The 17,836-nt window shown below is 42.6% G+C and overlaps 1 protein-coding gene across 3 annotated transcripts in view; it reads right to left on the bottom strand.

Moving 5' to 3' along the window:
* epha7 (eph receptor A7) overlaps positions 1-17,836 on the bottom strand; it is an 84,839-nt gene that overhangs the window by 9,583 nt on the left and 57,420 nt on the right. For 2 of the 3 annotated variants that reach the window (XM_053445532.1, XM_053445533.1), the window contains exons 6-13: positions 12,528-12,652; positions 10,710-10,878; positions 8,081-8,189; positions 4,821-4,876; positions 2,136-2,261; positions 1,492-1,677; positions 1,070-1,131; positions 640-849 (exon numbers count right to left, since the gene is read on the bottom strand). In XM_053445532.1, coding sequence (XP_053301507.1) covers positions 640-849; positions 1,070-1,131; positions 1,492-1,677; positions 2,136-2,261; positions 4,821-4,876; positions 8,081-8,189; positions 10,710-10,878; positions 12,528-12,652 — 1,043 coding nt within the window. The remainder of the gene's footprint in view (positions 1-639; positions 850-1,069; positions 1,132-1,491; positions 1,678-2,135; positions 2,262-4,820; positions 4,877-8,080; positions 8,190-10,709; positions 10,879-12,527; positions 12,653-17,836) is intronic. The other variant, XM_053445534.1, reaches the window with a different exon arrangement.

The raw sequence follows: 17,836 nt of genomic DNA, 5'->3' as shown, positions 1-17,836 counted from the left end.
TACTTTTTAATATTCATCTGGATGAACTGCATTGCCTTTTTTGATTAATATTACTGCTATTATTCAAGATATTTACCACTTGAAGTAACTTATTACAGTATCTGCAAAGCAGCAACTATGTTATTTTGATCTGTTCATTGTTTTCTAGATTTACTCAATTAAAGATCAAAAGAGATAACAATTGAGTCCTATTTCCATATCATGACTAAGCAAATTATTGTATCCTCCCTTTAAAGTCTATGAACATATTGACAGTTTAGATCAATATTGTATGTTGATCTACATTGATCCTGTTTTCTTCTTCTCAATTTTTTTTTAATTGTCTTCCCTCTATTCTCACTGGATTTACTTAAATGTAATATATTTCAATTTTATTGTATTTACTCCTGCGGTCTATGGCTCCAGTACAATGTTAAGATGCAAACTAAAAACTTGACTAGAACATTGTTTTTATATTAAACACAGTGTAACCTGTGTTTTTTTTTTTTTTATCAAAGCTTTATGAGAGCTGTGTGCTAAAATATAGGCGGTGCAGACTACTAGGCAAACCCTGGCACTTCTGCTCTATCTTCATGCGCAGGCTGTGCCTTATTTAGGAGTTTTGATTAGTAGAGAGAGTAATTGCTTTAATTGACTCACAGATGTTGTATAGACAGCCTCCGGATCATCGTCGATCACCCTGGACAGGCCGAAGTCCGACACTTTACACACGAGATTGCTGTTGACGAGGATGTTTCGCGCAGCCAGGTCTCGATGGACGTATCCCATATCGGCAAGATATCTCATTCCCGCCGCAATGCCCCGCAGCATCCCCACCAACTGGATGACTGTGAACTGACCATCGTGTTTCTGCAGGGTACAAAGAAGCACAGGCGGGTCAGCCATCTTCGCTGACCATGGGGGAAATGTAGGTCACAGCACTGCAGCAGCTCCAGCACAAGATTTATGATATTTGTGTGATGCACAGATCCTACTGCAGACCGCCTGCTCTTTGGGACACTCTCTGATGTAAAGACAACTTATTAAAGATGCTGCTATGAGCCTCCTGTGCCTCTAAGGTGATACTCACCCTGAGGAAAGCATCTAATGAGCCGTTCTCCATGTACTCGATGACAATCATGACTGGTTTTCCTGGAGAAAAAGAGAAAAAGAAGGAGAAAGAACAAGAGAAAAAAAGGAGATGATTACTTTAATTATAACTACATTTTGTTTGTTTACAAAAGGCTTTACAATAAACGTCTGCGCTGAAGCAGCTTCTAAGTTATTTTTAGGTGCGTGTTTCATTGGCTTTTAATTAAAAGTTACCATCTGCTCCTTTTATTACAGTGTCTGAATGAAAACATATTAAACAGGGAGTGTGGCAAATTTAATCAGATATAATGTCACTCTAACTTTTGACGCTTTTACCTTCCAAACACAAACATGCACTGATGATGAGATTTTAAATACGCATAGACTTTACGTTTTCCTCTTGCCTTTGTGCGTATTTACCTCTTGTCACCACACCTTCCAAATGAACAACATTGGGATGGTCAAACTGTCCCATGATGCTGGCCTCGCAAAGGAACTCCCGCCTCTGCTTCTCCGTGTAGCCCACCTTCAACGTCTTGATCGCCACCGACATGTCCCGCTTTCCCGGCAGCTTGAGCCGGCCGCTGCACACCTCCCCAAACTCTCCTGTGGGGGATGAAACCGTTTGTGAGTGAGCGATCGGTTTGGGTAGGTCGAAAAAAGAAAAATCAAGCCCCTCACAATGACAAATTTATTAGTGTATTTTGAGACAAAGGAGCTGCGCTGAGCTGGAATACAAATTGGAGTGCGACATCTTGTTATACTCAGGGGAGTGTAACCAAGACCTATAATAAGACATGCTAGAGATGCATAGATACTGTCATTGACCGCCTCCGTAAAACCCATGTGGCAGCAATTTTTCAGCAGCGGGTATCTCTGCGACTGCCTCCACCAGGCACACATTAATTGCAATGAACTTTTTCTCCTCTTCGCAATTGCACTATCAATATACAACGCATGAAGCTGTGTCCCTACTCAAGGTGTAAATATTTGGCTGTCAGCGTGATATATGAGAGCATGCAGTGACTAAACAGCACAGGCTGAAAGACACAGGATGGGCTCACCTGCTCCAATAACCCGCTCGATTTTAATGCAGGAGGCGTCCAGCTCCTTGGCAAATTGATGGACAGCCCTGGTTGGGTCCTCGTACGTCTCAGGGTCGATGTAGGTTTTGGTGCCTGGAAATTTGACTGTAGAAAGGTAAGAGGATTACTGTTACGATTAAATATGCACACTGTGCACCATCGGGCACTTGACAGGCAAACGATTGCTAAGACCAGGGATTCAAAGGGAATTGCTGAGCAGTAAGCGGCCGGTGTCAGAAGGGCTTTCACGCAGGGAAATTCATCACAAAGGTGAAGCAAAGGTTTGAGTAACCTGTACGAGGGGCCTTTATGAGGCTGCGAGTTACCTTTCCCCCTACCACTGCACTGTGGAAGAAGAAGCTGCCTCACCAGCAACAGGGATGCAGAGCTGTTTAATTTTCTCCTGAACCTCTACGGTATCTCATGTTGATAAAATATCAATGAGCTCAAGGAAATAAACTGTACAAGCAACAGTGATTAAATAATGCTTTAATGGAAGCACACAATGAAGTGAAGTGACATTTTAGGTTCTTTGAAATGTTAAAATGTGAATTAATACATACATATTTAACTTTTCAGAATTAAAGTATGTGACTAAAATCATGATAAGATTTGTATCAGTTTGTTATGGCTATGTCACTTGTCCTGAAGCAAATCGTCAAGGTCACATGACATTTTGGGGTTTGACTTTACGCACAACGAATACTGTGGAATCTCACATTTAAGTTTGTGAACCCAAAGTGATGTGTGTGCAGATAAAATAATGTTTATGAATTTGTCCCACATTTGAAATGAGCTTCTGGATACTTACAAAGATCAGAATACAGTAGATGTTGTCAAAGTTAAGTATTCACTGATTTTGTTCAGGTCATGCAATATGAAGCTATGAAATGAATTGGTAATAGGTTTCGATCCCTCTCTAGCAGTGAGTTCAAATCCTTCGAGCATTTTGCTGTGGCGTCACCATTTACATCTGACTGGTGGTGGTGCTTGTTGAGACTGCAGACAATATTACAGCAGCAAAATACCTCATAAAATAAAGCATTTATTCCAGAGTGTATGTTTATTTAAAGATGACAATATGTAATTATAATCTGACAATGACGCTAGAATTGAACACTGGTGACAGATAAGGTAATAAAGGACGGAGGTCTGTTCAGTACAGAAGCTGCATTATCTCTCATGAAGTAACTAAATGAAACTAAATGAGATTTTGTGCGGGAATGAGGGACTGTATTTTAATTCTTTTGCCTGACTGATGCCTCAGGCGAGGCATTTAGGACTTTTCTTTTAAAAAAAAAAAAATGAAATCCATGCAATTTAAAACAACACTGATATGGGACTGGTTCATGAATATCCATGAGGTGAGAGTGGGAAGCAGTTTGCAAAAAATAAGGAAAAAACCAACAAGGTTAGACAAAGGCCAGAGACGGTTGAGGGGATTAACGTTTTGCACAGTTCCTCAATTTAACAGCAAATTACAGTATTATGCACTATTTACTGAACATACAACCCATGGGTCCTATTACACTGTGCCTTTTAAATTTCACTGATAACAATATAACCTGTCAACTTTAAAATTTAATGAGCACAGAGAAAAGAGTGTAGCCAGAGCACATTGTATAAACAGTGTACAAAACAGCACAGCTGACGAGCGAGCTGGAAAGAAAGTGCTCCTCTGTACACAGGAGAGAGGTGGTGGTGGCCGAGCCAACAGCGCAAACAGAACGAATGTCTCCCGCTGTGGCGAGGAGAGATTTCACTCCACTTGCTCCCATAATTGCTTTGTCCATTCCAGATGTCAGCGGATCTGATAGGAGACGTCTTATCACGACTTCCTCGCCGCGACATGGCAGACAAATTGTGTCCATATGTTGAACGCGCGCGCTATCTAGCCTCTGTCGCCCCGGCAGCGTCTTGTCATTTGACATTGCATGGCAGATCCCTCCATTAAGCCCGACACTCATCTTGTTTGTGTTTTCTCCGTTTCCTCTCCCTGTCTTTCTCTCCTTCCTCGGCAGATGAGGCCCGTGGTGAGCCGCCGAGGTGGATCTGTCAGACACTTAGCAGAAGCCAACCTGGGCTCGCCAGCACCGCCACTGCTCGAGCTGTACCCCTGTGACACCCCTGACCCTTTGTTTTCAAATCAGCAGTTTGCCTACAGCGTGGATCATTACGGCACCACTCGGGGAAGCTGTCTCTCCAGGGGCATCATTAGGGGTGGTGTATGAGTGTTTTAAAAAAAAAAAAACTCTTACTGATAGAAGCTGCCTGGAAGCAGTGTACACCATAAACTCTGTCACTCGCTAAAAACCGGCCAAGTTATGGCTTTTACATTTTTAGAGAACATTCCTCCCTCATGGGTCAGCCCTTTACTGCCTCCCTGACGGTTGTCACATTCATGTCTTTGAAGCTTCCTGACTTCTTCATCTCCACAGACTGAATCCAGCCAATCAGCAGCAGATGCCGACCGGATTGTTTCCGGCTTTGACTCAAATCAAATGAACTGGGATGAAACAGTCATGCCTGTGGGGGCTAACGGGTTTAAAGGCACCGTTCCTGTGTGTGTGTGTGGACACATACTTATACATAGACACATAGCGTGTGTGTGTGTGTGTGTGTGTGTGTGTGTGTGTGTTTGGGCTGATGAATGCAGGCACTCACACTGGAAGTAGAGCTCCTCATCTCCCTCCTGATCCGCTTTGCTGTACCCGCAGTGCCTGCGTGGAGGGGGGGAGAGGAAGAGAGTGGCAAAAATCAACTGATTGGTGCGGGAGAAATAAATGCCCTAAATTACAAGAATTTTAATGTGGCAACTAACGCTGTGCATGACAAATCTCTTAAGACGCCCAGCTGAGCAGCGAGAGGCTGCGAACCCAGCAGCCTGGGAAAGTAGCTTGAGTATCGCCTCATGCAACATATCAACTGCAAAGGACCGTTCAACATGTCTTTTAATACAAATTTATAATATCAATGTGTTGAAGGTTCCCTCGAGCAGGTGGCAAGACGCACGTGATGGATATGCACTTACTGTGGATGAAGAAAAGAGAAGGAAAGCATGTGTTCATGCTGCATTCTTAACTCTTACAGCCCCATCCTGTTTGTACTGCCTGCGCTTACAGCCACTGTGACTACATTTATTAACTCAGCATGCCTGGCTATTGTTTTTCTCATTTGATCTCTGGAAACAGTCAGAAAGTGTGTTGAGATGATTTTATCAGAATAGGTGAGACTACTAAGAAATGACATCAACTGACAATAATATAATTTATTTTTAATGATTTGAGCAATTATCAAGAATCTGACTACATGTGTCCCGTGAAGGTAAGATTGTTATTAATGATAGTAGTAACTAACCCTAACCCAATTTTATTATAAATAATATTGGTGGCAACAAGACACTCATTATTATTATTAAACGTTTTTTTTCTCTTTTTTTTTTCAATATTTTTTTTGGGGGTGAGATTATTGTTGGAATACAATTATTATTATTATTGTTATCAAATTGGTTTAATTATAAAGATTGTTATAGTAATTATCACTTTAATTTATTAGTATCATACTATATTTTTTGGAAATTCCCAACATATTCTCCCCACCAAATGGTGATGGTATTAATACTAATTATAATAATTATTATCACTAGAATTATTTCTTCCATTTTTACAGATAAAAACAACACACACACACACATTACATTATGTTGACTGACCTGTTTTCAGTTTTTGTCCTCCTTGTATAGTTTTGTCAATGTCTTGTCTTGTGCCTTGTAATGTATAAAAAAAACTAAACAATGTAGGACAAACAAAAATAGCATATTTGTCTCCCATGATGTTTTTTCTTTGTCATATAAAATAACTACAGAATGTATGATCTGAAACTTGATGCCCTTTAAGGCTAATCATGGTGTGTTTTCCATACATGAGGCAACTTTGCATTAGCCACCTTAGTTGTAGAAATTCGGGGGAAACAAGGACAAATTAACTTGATTCATTTCAAACACTCGTGACCAAAAGTAAACACAGACTGTAGCTGCTGGGTTCGCTCGTCAAGCTCAAACTCATATGGATCCACATAAAAGATCTGGTTTGCTGGTCGAGCTAATCACCCTTTCACTCCGCTCTGAGCTGTCGATTTCTTTTTATTTGGGGATTTATCTTTTTTAACTGGGGCTAATTATCCAACACAATGAGCATTTTCAGGAATACAACCAGATGCTAGTGTTTGTTGCTGGTGTTACAGCACTAAACGTGTTATATTTGTTATAATTTTCATTCGTCTGTGCATACGGCCTGTGTGTTTTCTTCAGTCGATTTTCAGGAGAAGAAATAAAAGCTGTAGCGACGACAATGTTGGTGCGCACTGCAAAAGCATCTCTTGTGGACTCACTGCTGGAGTTACAGTCAACAACATTTCTCACTCTCTGCAGCAACACTTCTCGTCCTCAGTCGGCAGTGGAGAACAGCAACCGCAGGAACACAAGCAGCTTTTTGAGGCATGTTTTCTCTGAGGACGGTTTGGTTTATCCCCTCATCTGTTTTTCTACTTTTCATATAAATACGATGAACCATCACCGTGAAATGACTCATGCTCTTACTAGTCCACGGCGAAATCCACCGTTGCTTTTAGCTTTTTCTACAGAAGTTTTCCTCAGTTCCCTTCAAGGTCAGTAAAACTGCAGTGAAACTTGTGACCTACACATTAACCAAATGACTGTGTGTGGATCAGGTTAGGTCGGCCCCAGCCCCAGATGTAGCTCCGTTAGCATAATGGCCTTTCTTGGCATCTACAGTCTGTGATCACATTTGTTCAGAGTGAGACAGTAAGTAGTATTTGAAAAGTATTTGAAATGATTTTAAATTAAAAACCTAAATCCCAACGACAGAGGTGGCAAAGTTAGAACAACCTGCAGAGTCACGGTCACATTTATGGGAAATACACCAGGTTTCAAAAGGATCCTTTAATGAGAGACGTCAACTCTGACAGTCAAGGTTAAAAACTCCACTAGAGGCGGAGCTCATGGTGTGTGGAACGTAATTATTGCTGAACAAAAATTGTGGGTTCAATGACAATTTAGGGGTCAGGGTTAGTTTCAGATGTGAGAGTTCCAATGTCGATGACAACTGAGAATATCAAATAAAGAAATTCTTGAAATGGGAATTTACCGAGAATTTTGGAATGCATGCCAAGCAAGAGCACCATTTAGGGAAAATATTAGATTTTGATAAACCTTACTTTGAAAAGTATTGTATATAGTTGTTTTTATTTTATATGGCTCAACATAGCCTAAATTAATATGTTATTGACTTGTACTGTATTTTTGGGAGAAATGGTCGGCATTATCTGCTTTAAGCTCCAGTTGATCTTCTGTTTTTATATCATCTCTACACAGATAGTGCTAATACTGATTCCAGAGGGATGTGCATAACATCTGTACAAGCTGTTTTGACAAAGTCATGCCTCTGAAAAGAAGACAGACAATTCTTTGTCACTAAATGTGTCCCAGGTGGAAGCATCTGGGGCATCTGGAGAATCCACCATTAAAACAAGCTCTGATGAAATGCCATTCGTGCAGATGCAAACACAGATGAGAGGGAATGGTGCTAATGACAAGGGGCAGGGTGCTTTGTGATCAGTGCCACACTTCATCCTGCCCGTAGGCTCTCTCAGTCACACAGGACTTCTTGCCTCATAATGGTTCTGCAAAAACAGCCTTAAAATGTGGTTTGCGCTGGAGAAAGAAAAAAAAGATGCATCACAACCCATTAGCACAGCATGCCACGAGATGATGGGTGCACGTGTGTGCATGTGTGTGTGTGCACGTGACGACGCCACAGACGTGGAGGCCTGTGAGTGACAGAAAGGCTTATTGACAAGCGCAGACTCACAGGAGCGGAGAGTCAATGGGGCCCGCGAGAGCGTACCTTCTCCCGATGATGAAGCCGAACACCATGAACACCAGGATGATGGTTCCCGCCACGGCGACCACTGCTATGATGATGACGGGGTTCTGCTCGCTGGAGACAATCGCAGCTGATGACACGGACAGACATGCAGAAAGACAGAAATGCACAGTGTCAACGTCAGCACATCAGAGAGCAAAAACTGCAGGGCATAATTGAGCCCAATGAGCAGCATGGAGATTGATAACACCCCCCCACCCCCGCCTTCCTCTCCTTCCCCTCGAAGAGTGGAGGAGGGACGCTTCTATTTTTGAGCCGTCCTTATACACACGGCTCTACTGTTTCAGAAAGTGGGCTTAATAGTCCCAGACGGCAACGGCGATGCCCTTCATCTCAAACAAAGACACATTCAGGTTGGATTGTTTCCCATTCAGAGCTCTCATAGTGCGCAGATTGTTTGCATTGACACGCTGCCGATTGCTCAGAAGAACGGCTCGCCGTATAAAGTCAACGCAAGCGGTGGAAATTCATGCATTTTAAATCGAGTGGATCTGAGGCGAAGGAAATACTTGGGAAGATAATGATTTTTTTTTTCTTGTTGTCTTTGTGAGGAGTGGGGATGAAAAACCTGGTGACATTTGATCAGCTGTTACTCAATCAACCTTCAATGTTTCACCAACTGTCTATTTTGGGAAGGAAAGTGCGAGGACTCAACTGTCACAGTCACACGAGCAGGTTTCACTCTTGAGGCTCTCGCGGAGGAGGCTGCTGGTTCCCTGTGCTGGTCAAGGACACTTTGACTAGACTGCAAACTATAACCTTGTTACAGGGCACACTCTGCGTGTGGTATGAGTAATTAATGTGTCCTTTTGTGCAGAACTGTGGGCTGTGAGGACGGTGGGGGGGGGGGAGCAGTATGGTGGGCAGGTTAGACGGTGGGCCTCTAAACTAAAGAAAAAGGAATTCAAAAGGTGACTAATAGGGGAGCAAATCCTATTCATTATCCACTCGATTACATTTGCACCAAACTCTGTATTAATGAATCCTTAACCTTTGTGACTGCAGACAACTTACTAACATTTGATGTTACTAAGTACTATAAACAGTCTGGTTTGAAAGAACAACAAAACATATACAGCCTCTAAATCCTAGTAATTAACACTGTATGAGCAATTTGTTTGAGCCCCACGTGAACAGAACATGTTAAAACAACATTTTGTGGTTTGAGAAGGAGTTGGAATTGGGAACACTTTCTTGGCAACCACCAGCTGAGCATGGTGACTGTGCACAACACCCCGGAGTCTTGGGCTGTGAATCATTCCCTTGTTCACAGGTTGCCTACATCCTGTATAATTTACACTGAAGAGTTTAGCCTATAGCAGGGGTGAAGAACCTTTTCCCTATCAAGGGCCAATTCAATTTTTATAACATCGTTTGATGGCCATACTAAATTATTGAACATATATATCACAGTGACTTCTCTCATGCAACGGCTACTGTGTCCTGGGTAAGAACGTGAACAAGCATAATGTTGATATCCTTTGAACGTAGCACATGTCATGTTATTACCAAAACATTTAATAAAGGGAGGAGTAGCACCTCCTTTATTGTAGTCTGAACTTTGAAAATGATATATATATATATATATAAGACTAGTGAGACTCACAGTATCACACTGAGACTATAGAGCTAATGTAACTGATTAGCTTTAAATGAGTTTATCCTCACGACGCTACAGTAGCTTGTCCTTATGCTTTCGAGATTTGTCCCAGGATGTCTTCTCAGCATAAAGTCAAAGCAATTTGTGTTTCCTTAGCTTCAGAGAAAATAATTTCCCTGGGCTGTTACTGTAATGAGTGGAGACATTAACAGGTGGTTTTTTCTAGAGTGATGTGCTGATATACTGCTGCGGTCAAGGTGCAAGCTCGCGAGGAGAAGTGGGACGAGGTGAAACACGATGGAACGAAAAGCACAAGTGAGACTGAATTACAATGACGCATCACTTCTCACAGCTAATTCTCACCATTTTACTCCCTAATAGCACGAGCAGATCAGAGACCCATCTTTGTTGCATCCATTTGCTTCCAAAACATTGGGTTGGATCACATATGCAAACATTAGGTTTTGTTTGCAGCCATGTGAAATGAATGAAACACACCTGACACAAAATCAATGGAAAAGATGGCTGGACTGAGTATGACATTAAATTGATTTTGAGTGGTGAGAGTGGAAAAAGAAACACATTGATCTCTTTTTCAGCAACGAGGACTCGGCAGAGAAGCTGTCGATGAAACATACGCTACATTAAGGGTCACACAGACTTTAAAGCAGGACATTGCAACACTGCATCTAAACTGTGTCTGATTTTGCAGTTGGATCAAACCAGATCCTGAGATGAAAATCACAAGTCGTCTTCTCTCTGCACGGGCACAAATAACCTGAAACCTAATGGAAGGTCATTGAGGACAAACCATTTGAAACATCTGGATCTGAACTGAACATCACGACACAGATGCTGGATGCTGTTTACATCTGCTCATAGTGGAACATGTCTGTTTACATCCCTGCCACACGTGAAGCATATAATGCAAAACTGTAGCAGCAGCGGAAAATGAAAAAGTGTGTGTCCCTGCTCTGTGTAGCCCCCTACCTGTGGCCTCCTCCTTGGTGGTTATCTCCAGTCTGGGGCCGAAGGTCCCATAGCCCGCATGAGTGAAGGCCCGGATCTGGAACACATAGGCCGTGCTGGGCTTCAGGTTGTTCACTGTGGCCGATGTGGACTTGGACCTCACCGTGGAGTAAATCTTATCCTTCTGATCCTGTGAAGAAATCATTGTATTATTCCCAAATGATGCTCGGCAGAAAAACAAACAAACACCAAACTGCTGTGAACCCCCAGCTAATAATTGAGTCCTATTGAAGTGTTCTTATCTCGACGTCTTTCAAATATACAGCAGATAGACTTCAGAGGATGTAATTACCCGCACTTTGCAAATGGAATGTGTGTGGCTTCACAGTGTCCATTGTAACATTCAGTCTGCTTACTGTATCACCTAAAATAGTGCAAAGCTTATTATTACTTTATCTATGGCTGCTGCGGACAAGCTTTAAAAGGAGACAGGCTTTTCTTCCAAATGTTCCCTGTTTTAGCTGAATTATTCAAACTTTAGTGAGACGCATCCATGTTTTCTGCTGCTGCTTTAATTTGCTGTGGATGCAAACTGAACGCTTCCCCTGTGTTTACTTGTTGTGATGAATAAAGCATAACGTGCAGTATATCTACATGCATTTCTACAGCACTAATTTCACCTGCACGACAGGAGAGTCATGTCACTGCCAGGCTGAGTTACTGTTTTCATTCACTATTTAATTCCAGCTGCTCCTACCATGCCGGTTCTTTTAAATTGCTGTTAAAGCCACCATCAGTGAGAGGTAAGGTTTCCTGGATAGATGTTAAATATCAAAACACTTCCAGTGGCTTTTTTAAGTGGCACCTTTTCTTGAATGATTTGAGGAAGAAAGGTGGATTGACGACAGATTAAAAATAAAAAACAAGTTGTTGAATCAGTTGGAATTGATTAGCTAAAAGGAAACCAGTATTTCTGTGAAAGAATACTTACTGTGGAAATCTACATTATTTTATGCTGAAAATAGCTATAATCTATACTTCCCAACCGTTCAATCACATATTTGAGATTTATGATGACTATGTATGAAATTACATTAGCATTTCTTTCTCATTATGCTTGCTACTGACTGTAGATTGCGGAAAACCTCTTATTTTGTATTACCATTTGAGGCCCGGCCACATAAAGAACACAAGCACGTAGGAAAATATCGTCTCCATAAAGGAATCCATTTGGATGCACAGGCCACACGCATTGTGTGCTTTGTTGTTGAACTGTAAATGCTTTGCTCGGCTCAGAGCCCAAATGGAATGCCAGGGTCTGTTAGGGGTGTAGTCGTTGTTTCCAATTTTCCACTTTTACAGCTGGGCGGACCACAGCCACAGTGTGTGACACAGGAGACTGATTTGTCAGTGTGTGTGAGGCTGTGGCCAGCAGGACTGGCATCGCCCTGCTTTTGATTTGCTGGGTTAAATTCGCTCCATTAAACCTCGCTGTAAAGAGCTGATGTGTTCGAACTGGAAACACAGGGAAGCAGTGCTATAATCTATGTCGGAGGGGAGAGGAGAGATTGCTAATTCTGGCCTCGCAGCAGCCACGGATTGTGCGTGTGCTAACCTGAGTTTGGGGGTGGCTGTGGAGGACTATAGCCTGATTAAAATCTTATGAGCATCTCATTCATTATTGCAATTACGAGACGAAGACGGTACTTGCAGAATCTTGTGAATTCCACTCACAGCAGCACGCCGACAGAATACAAAATGAAGAGTCGGCAAAAGTGTGTGTGAACGGAGAGATGGAAGAGAGAGACAAAGGCACAGACAAATCTCCTGCACACTCACTTTTTCATAGTATTTGATTTCATATTCCGTGATGACGCCGTTGGGCTGCTGCGGCTCCTGCCAGGAGAGCTGGATGCTGCGCTGTTGCACCTTCTCCTTGATGACCTCGCTGACCTGGGATGGAGCTGTTTGGACAAGAACATGTCAGTGAGTGAAGGGCGAAGCCTCTCTGCACACAAACGCTCAGAGACACTCACGAGCGCATGAATATTCATGCGTTGCTTCTAAATGTTTGCCCTCCCCTGATCGAAATTTCAATTACAGTGCACACAGCGGAAGATAGCGTAACCCTAGGCCGTGGAAAACTGCAACATGTAGATTATAAATGACAATTCACTTCAATTAATTCCAACATTTCCAGCGGAACAGGCAGGCATTTACTCTCCCTGATGACAGAGCCGTTGCAAAAGCCTGTTAGAGGGAGAGGGGTGTACCTGTAACCCCATGACACCAGTCTTCTGCACACCAATTATCTAAGGCTCGTTGAATGTCTCATTTTAAGTGTCTGGCTGCCAGATTAAGTGCTATCACATTTAGATTTGCAAAACAGCTCACATACAAAGTTATATTTTTCAGCTGTAGGTAAAGGGTTGTACTGATCTTATTACATGACACAAATGTGGGTTTAAGCATGGTTATTGTCATTCATTTGATCTACTCCTAATATTACTGCTGCAACAGCTAGTGCAGCTGCTGCTACTGCTGCAAAAACACCTGTTAGAACTATTGTACTGGCACAGCTGCAGCACCAGCGACCACACTGCTGATTTCATTCCGAAACATTACTAGAATGGCACTCGGATATTGGATCTGCACCAAATTGCACACAATCATATATATCAGTTCCCTAAATACGCTTGATTTTTTTTCAAGGACCCATCAATTATTCTCTGTGAAATCAATGACAAATTTGGGAAAACTCAAAGAAAGAGAAAAACATTCTTGATCTGAGCATTTTCTCTGTAATCCTGCTAACAAACAGAGCCTAACTTCTTTGGCAGCGGTAATAACACGGCTACTACTGCTGCTGTTGCTAAGCGTGCTGCTATTAATACTACCACATTTACTGCTAATGCTAACTCCTCTCGGAATAAGTAAATCCACAATTACATTTGCATGCAAATCAAAGAAGACAGAGTTAGAAATAGACAAAACAATTAATTGTATACGATCTCAGAAATGCTAAAATGCTGCATGCAGCAATGAGCAGTGGTAGAATCGTGTGGGTTTGTCACTGAATATGACACAGCTCATTCTACCTTGTTTATTGTTCATTGGAGTGATTCCCGAAAAGATCAACACAGCCACATTTAGGGACCAAGTCAGAAAACACAGAAACTCCCCTTTAAGGATTTATATGTCAATTCTTTAAACAAGTCTAAACAGAGACTTATCAGTTAGAACCAGGCTTAGTAAAAACCAGTGGGTGAATCTGGCCCCTGCATCACTGTTGTGCAGCTGTGCTTGCTGCTTCTAGAACAAATTCCATTACCTTCCCGTCATTACCATCATTATCTTAATTGTAATCAGCATCATTTGTACAGCACTATTCTTAAGGATCCCGGAGAGGAAAAAGATGGCAAGCTTTTTTGGATTAGCAAACCGCACCCTGAGGAGACTATGCTTTCAAAAGATATGCTTACTGCAAATCTGCACTCGAAACAGCCCCAAATCTTTTCTGTAAACACAGTGTGAAAACGTGATGACTCATGCCGCTCCGGGGGCTAAACGTATTAATTAACATGTCTTAGCAAGTTTGAAAAGCTGTCCCGGGAACGACTTGAACTCCCAGGTAGAAACCACTTCATGTCACGATACAGCAAAGTGCTTTCACATGAAAAGAACAGATTATGAATTGAGGCTTCGCACCAAAGAAGATCAGGATCCTAAAATGGCGGTAATCACATGACTTCAGTTCATTATCTCTATATCTATGAGGTGGAACATCCAGCTTACTCGTACCCACTGACGCACCATTTGGCAGAGTACCATGTTCCAAAACCTGAAATTTCACACTCTTAACCACGAGTCAAGAGACAGCCATATCCTATAATTGCCTTGATACTGAACAACAACCAACAGGAGACAAAAGTGCTTTTCCCCCGGACGAGCACAACCTGCTGAAGCACTGAAGTGCCTTGCTCAGTGATCCAATGGGAGTGGACCTCTGCAGCCTTCACGCAGCTGACCCCAGGTTGTTTTAAGATGGCCTGCCACTAATAACTCCGGCTGGATTAAAAGCTCATTAGGCCTCATCAGCATTCCTGACACTGAAGCACACGAGAGCGGACAACCCGAGACCTTGTCAAAAACGTGCTGTTGTGACATGTCCCGCTGTGATCCACCCAAAGCACAGACACAATGTTGCCTTTCTCAGCGGCCGGTCAAAGGGACGATTGAGCTTTCTCTCCAGAGTCATAACAAGCAGTTATTGCAGCTTAACTCCATCCAATTTGGCTGCTCTCTCTCCCCCCTGTCCAGACTGTGTCCTTGAAATACGGACCTTTCTCTTCCAGCATCTAATTCTGATTGGGGTTTATAGGCACTAAATGTTGATTCTTGTCTGTGTTTACTGCTTTAATCTGACTTTTCATGCCCTGCAGATGTATTCGTCTCCCCTGCATGTGCATAAATAGACACTAGTTCAGGGTATATATTTACACTGTTCAGAGCTCTTGCACTCATTGATATACATTGGTTTAGTCTTCCCCGAGGGTTTTGGAACTTCTTTCACTCCTCTTTCTCAGGTCAATTAGTTAGAAAGAAAATGATCCACATGCTGTTTTAACACAGAAAATGAAATAATGAAAAATCATTGATTCATCCCAATTGTTGTTGAAATCCAAAATCTCTTTTTACTTTATTAAATAATATTTATTCCCTCCAATGTTATTACATCATTGTGACGTGAAAGGGGGCAAACTCTAGCAATTTAGTATCGAACTTCCATGAACTTGGAGGACTCACAAGAGACATTACATGCAGCAGTGGCAGTGAACTCCTTTACATGGGACAGGCTTTAAAGACCCTGGTTTCTTCACTTCCCATGATGCTGTAGTCGGTGGACCCATTGACAAGTTGTGACCTTTTGAATACCCTGACATATCCTCACTTTCATTTCCTAGCATGGGGCAAGTTCCAAAAATGCTGCACCCCATTAGCAAGTTGGCACTGTCTCAAACTAACAGAGTCTGAGACAGATCTAGATTTCAGATATCTGGAGATATTTGATATATTAGTACACTTCACTTCAATTAATAATTAAGCTCTTTTTCCAATTTCGTTCGGCAGACCCCTTCACTGATTCAAGAGGCAGCAGTGTTATTGCCGGAGATGAGCTACTTTCCCACAGAGCTTGCTCCTTGAAGAGTGTGACGCAGGCTCAGGCACCAGATCTGCCCCATTTACCCCCCTTTGGCCTGCAGCTGTAGTAGCAGTGGCTCGCCCCCTCCTTCCCTCCCTTACCCCGCCATGGGTGACAGGCAGCCGGGGCCCCTGTGTTTCCACAGAGATCATGAGATCAGTGAACAGTATTAGCAGACCTGCTGTTCCACGGGCTAAAAAGGGGGCTCATTCCGGGGAAGGTGATTTTCAGAACGGGGAAGAAGTCGTTCTCCATCTTTCAGGGGCTGCCAACGAAGACCAGAGTAGTGTGTTCACTCTCCAAGAACCTGCTTCTCTGGCTCTCTCTCTGTCTCACTCAGAAGTCAGCGCGCGACAGCCATTAATGACTGATTTGACATTAGGCCACTCTCAGACCTGTGGGGCTGGAAACTGTATAATTGCTAAGCAGGTCTTAAAGAGACTGTTTGGATAATGCATTTGTGCATTCATTTTGCAATATTAGAAAATGTGTTAGTGACCCTGAAAAGCACCTCCTTTAACGCTAACTGATCCAGAAGCCCGTCTCCACCGTGCGCTGCATTTGAATATCTTATGAATACATTAGGCAGTGCGTTTTTTAATATCCTCTTCTTTCACTCAGCTGCCTGATTCGTCTCCGAGGCAAAAAGGCACAGAGGAGGTGGTTCATTACATAAGCGTCTTCTCCGCCTCCGTGCTCGCCTCGCAGACCGTATCGATGCTTTAAACCCATAAATGAATTAGTCCTATTTTCAGGATGCGCTCGTGTATGTTAACGCCTACGGAAACCATCTGTGTTGAGGTGCAGAAGATTCTTGGTGTTTTCAGAGTTTTCTTTCATTTAAACAGGTTTTTAATTCGAGTTAGAAAATGTCTCTAAGGAAATAATAATAATTAAAACAACATCCTGTGAGGCCCAAATGGCAAACAAACAAACGCGTAAAACAAATTTCACAAATCAATGAAAGTTTGTTTATCATTCATTCTGTCTTTATCAGAAATCTATGTTAACATACTTAAAATGCTCCTTTTCCTCCCTATTATATCAAGAATTTTGCCCATTTCATGCACATACATGTATGGATCCATTCAGTTTCCTGTTCCGTCGCAGCAGAGCCGAGTATTTACAGTTCAGTGGAGTCTGGATATTTTTCACAGCAGCCGGTTAGAGAAGAAAAGGAAAGCCTGGCGACGTTTGGTCCCGGGCTGGGCTGACACTAACGAGGTATGACACAATCAAGATTACTTCAACTTGATGTTGTGACTCCCTCAACAGAGTCGAAAGTGACTGATGTTGAACGCTGGCAGCTCAGGAGAAGCGTTTAAGGAGCGGTCTCCTCCTGATAGCCTCAAAATGCTGGCTACTTGTTCCGGCAGCCGGGAGCATCTCCTCGCCCTCTCCGGTATTTCTCCAAGCCCAAGCCAAGATAATCCTGATGACATCAACGGGAGTGGGGTTATTTTTCTTTCTCAGACTTGGAAAGTCTCTCAGAGGCCACTGAAGAACAGTAATCACACTTGTTTGTCTAAAATTGATGCAATTTCCCTTTTAAAGTCGAGGCCAGGCAGTTTGGTTAAGTTGAGCTCATGGTTAAATGAAAAACCATTTTGTGTTGAAAGTGGAGACATTTCTCGCGTGAGTTGAGAATTGCTCATGGGTCGCTGGATTTAAAGGCAAGTGTACCCCCCCAACACACTTTCACTCTCCGCCACTGTGTTTCAGTGTCAAACCACCGCCTGCTCCTTGTCGCCCGCTCTCCGTGTAATCGTCTCATGGCGGGGAAACGCTTGTCTCTCCTTGCACCGAGGATGCAATTTACATTTTAAGACAGCGCAATCACTTTGCCAAATTTCATGTGACTTCAGCTGGGTTGTTTTTTACAGCTGGAGCAGCCCCTGTGCATGTTTGTGTGTGGGTGGGTGGGTGTGAACATGCCTGTGTGAAA

The sequence above is a fragment of the Pleuronectes platessa genome, chromosome 17 (genome assembly GCF_947347685.1).
Source record: "Pleuronectes platessa chromosome 17, fPlePla1.1, whole genome shotgun sequence".
Taxonomy (NCBI): Eukaryota; Metazoa; Chordata; class Actinopteri; order Pleuronectiformes; family Pleuronectidae; genus Pleuronectes; species Pleuronectes platessa.
This window is presented reverse-complemented; position numbering and strand designations above follow the sequence as displayed.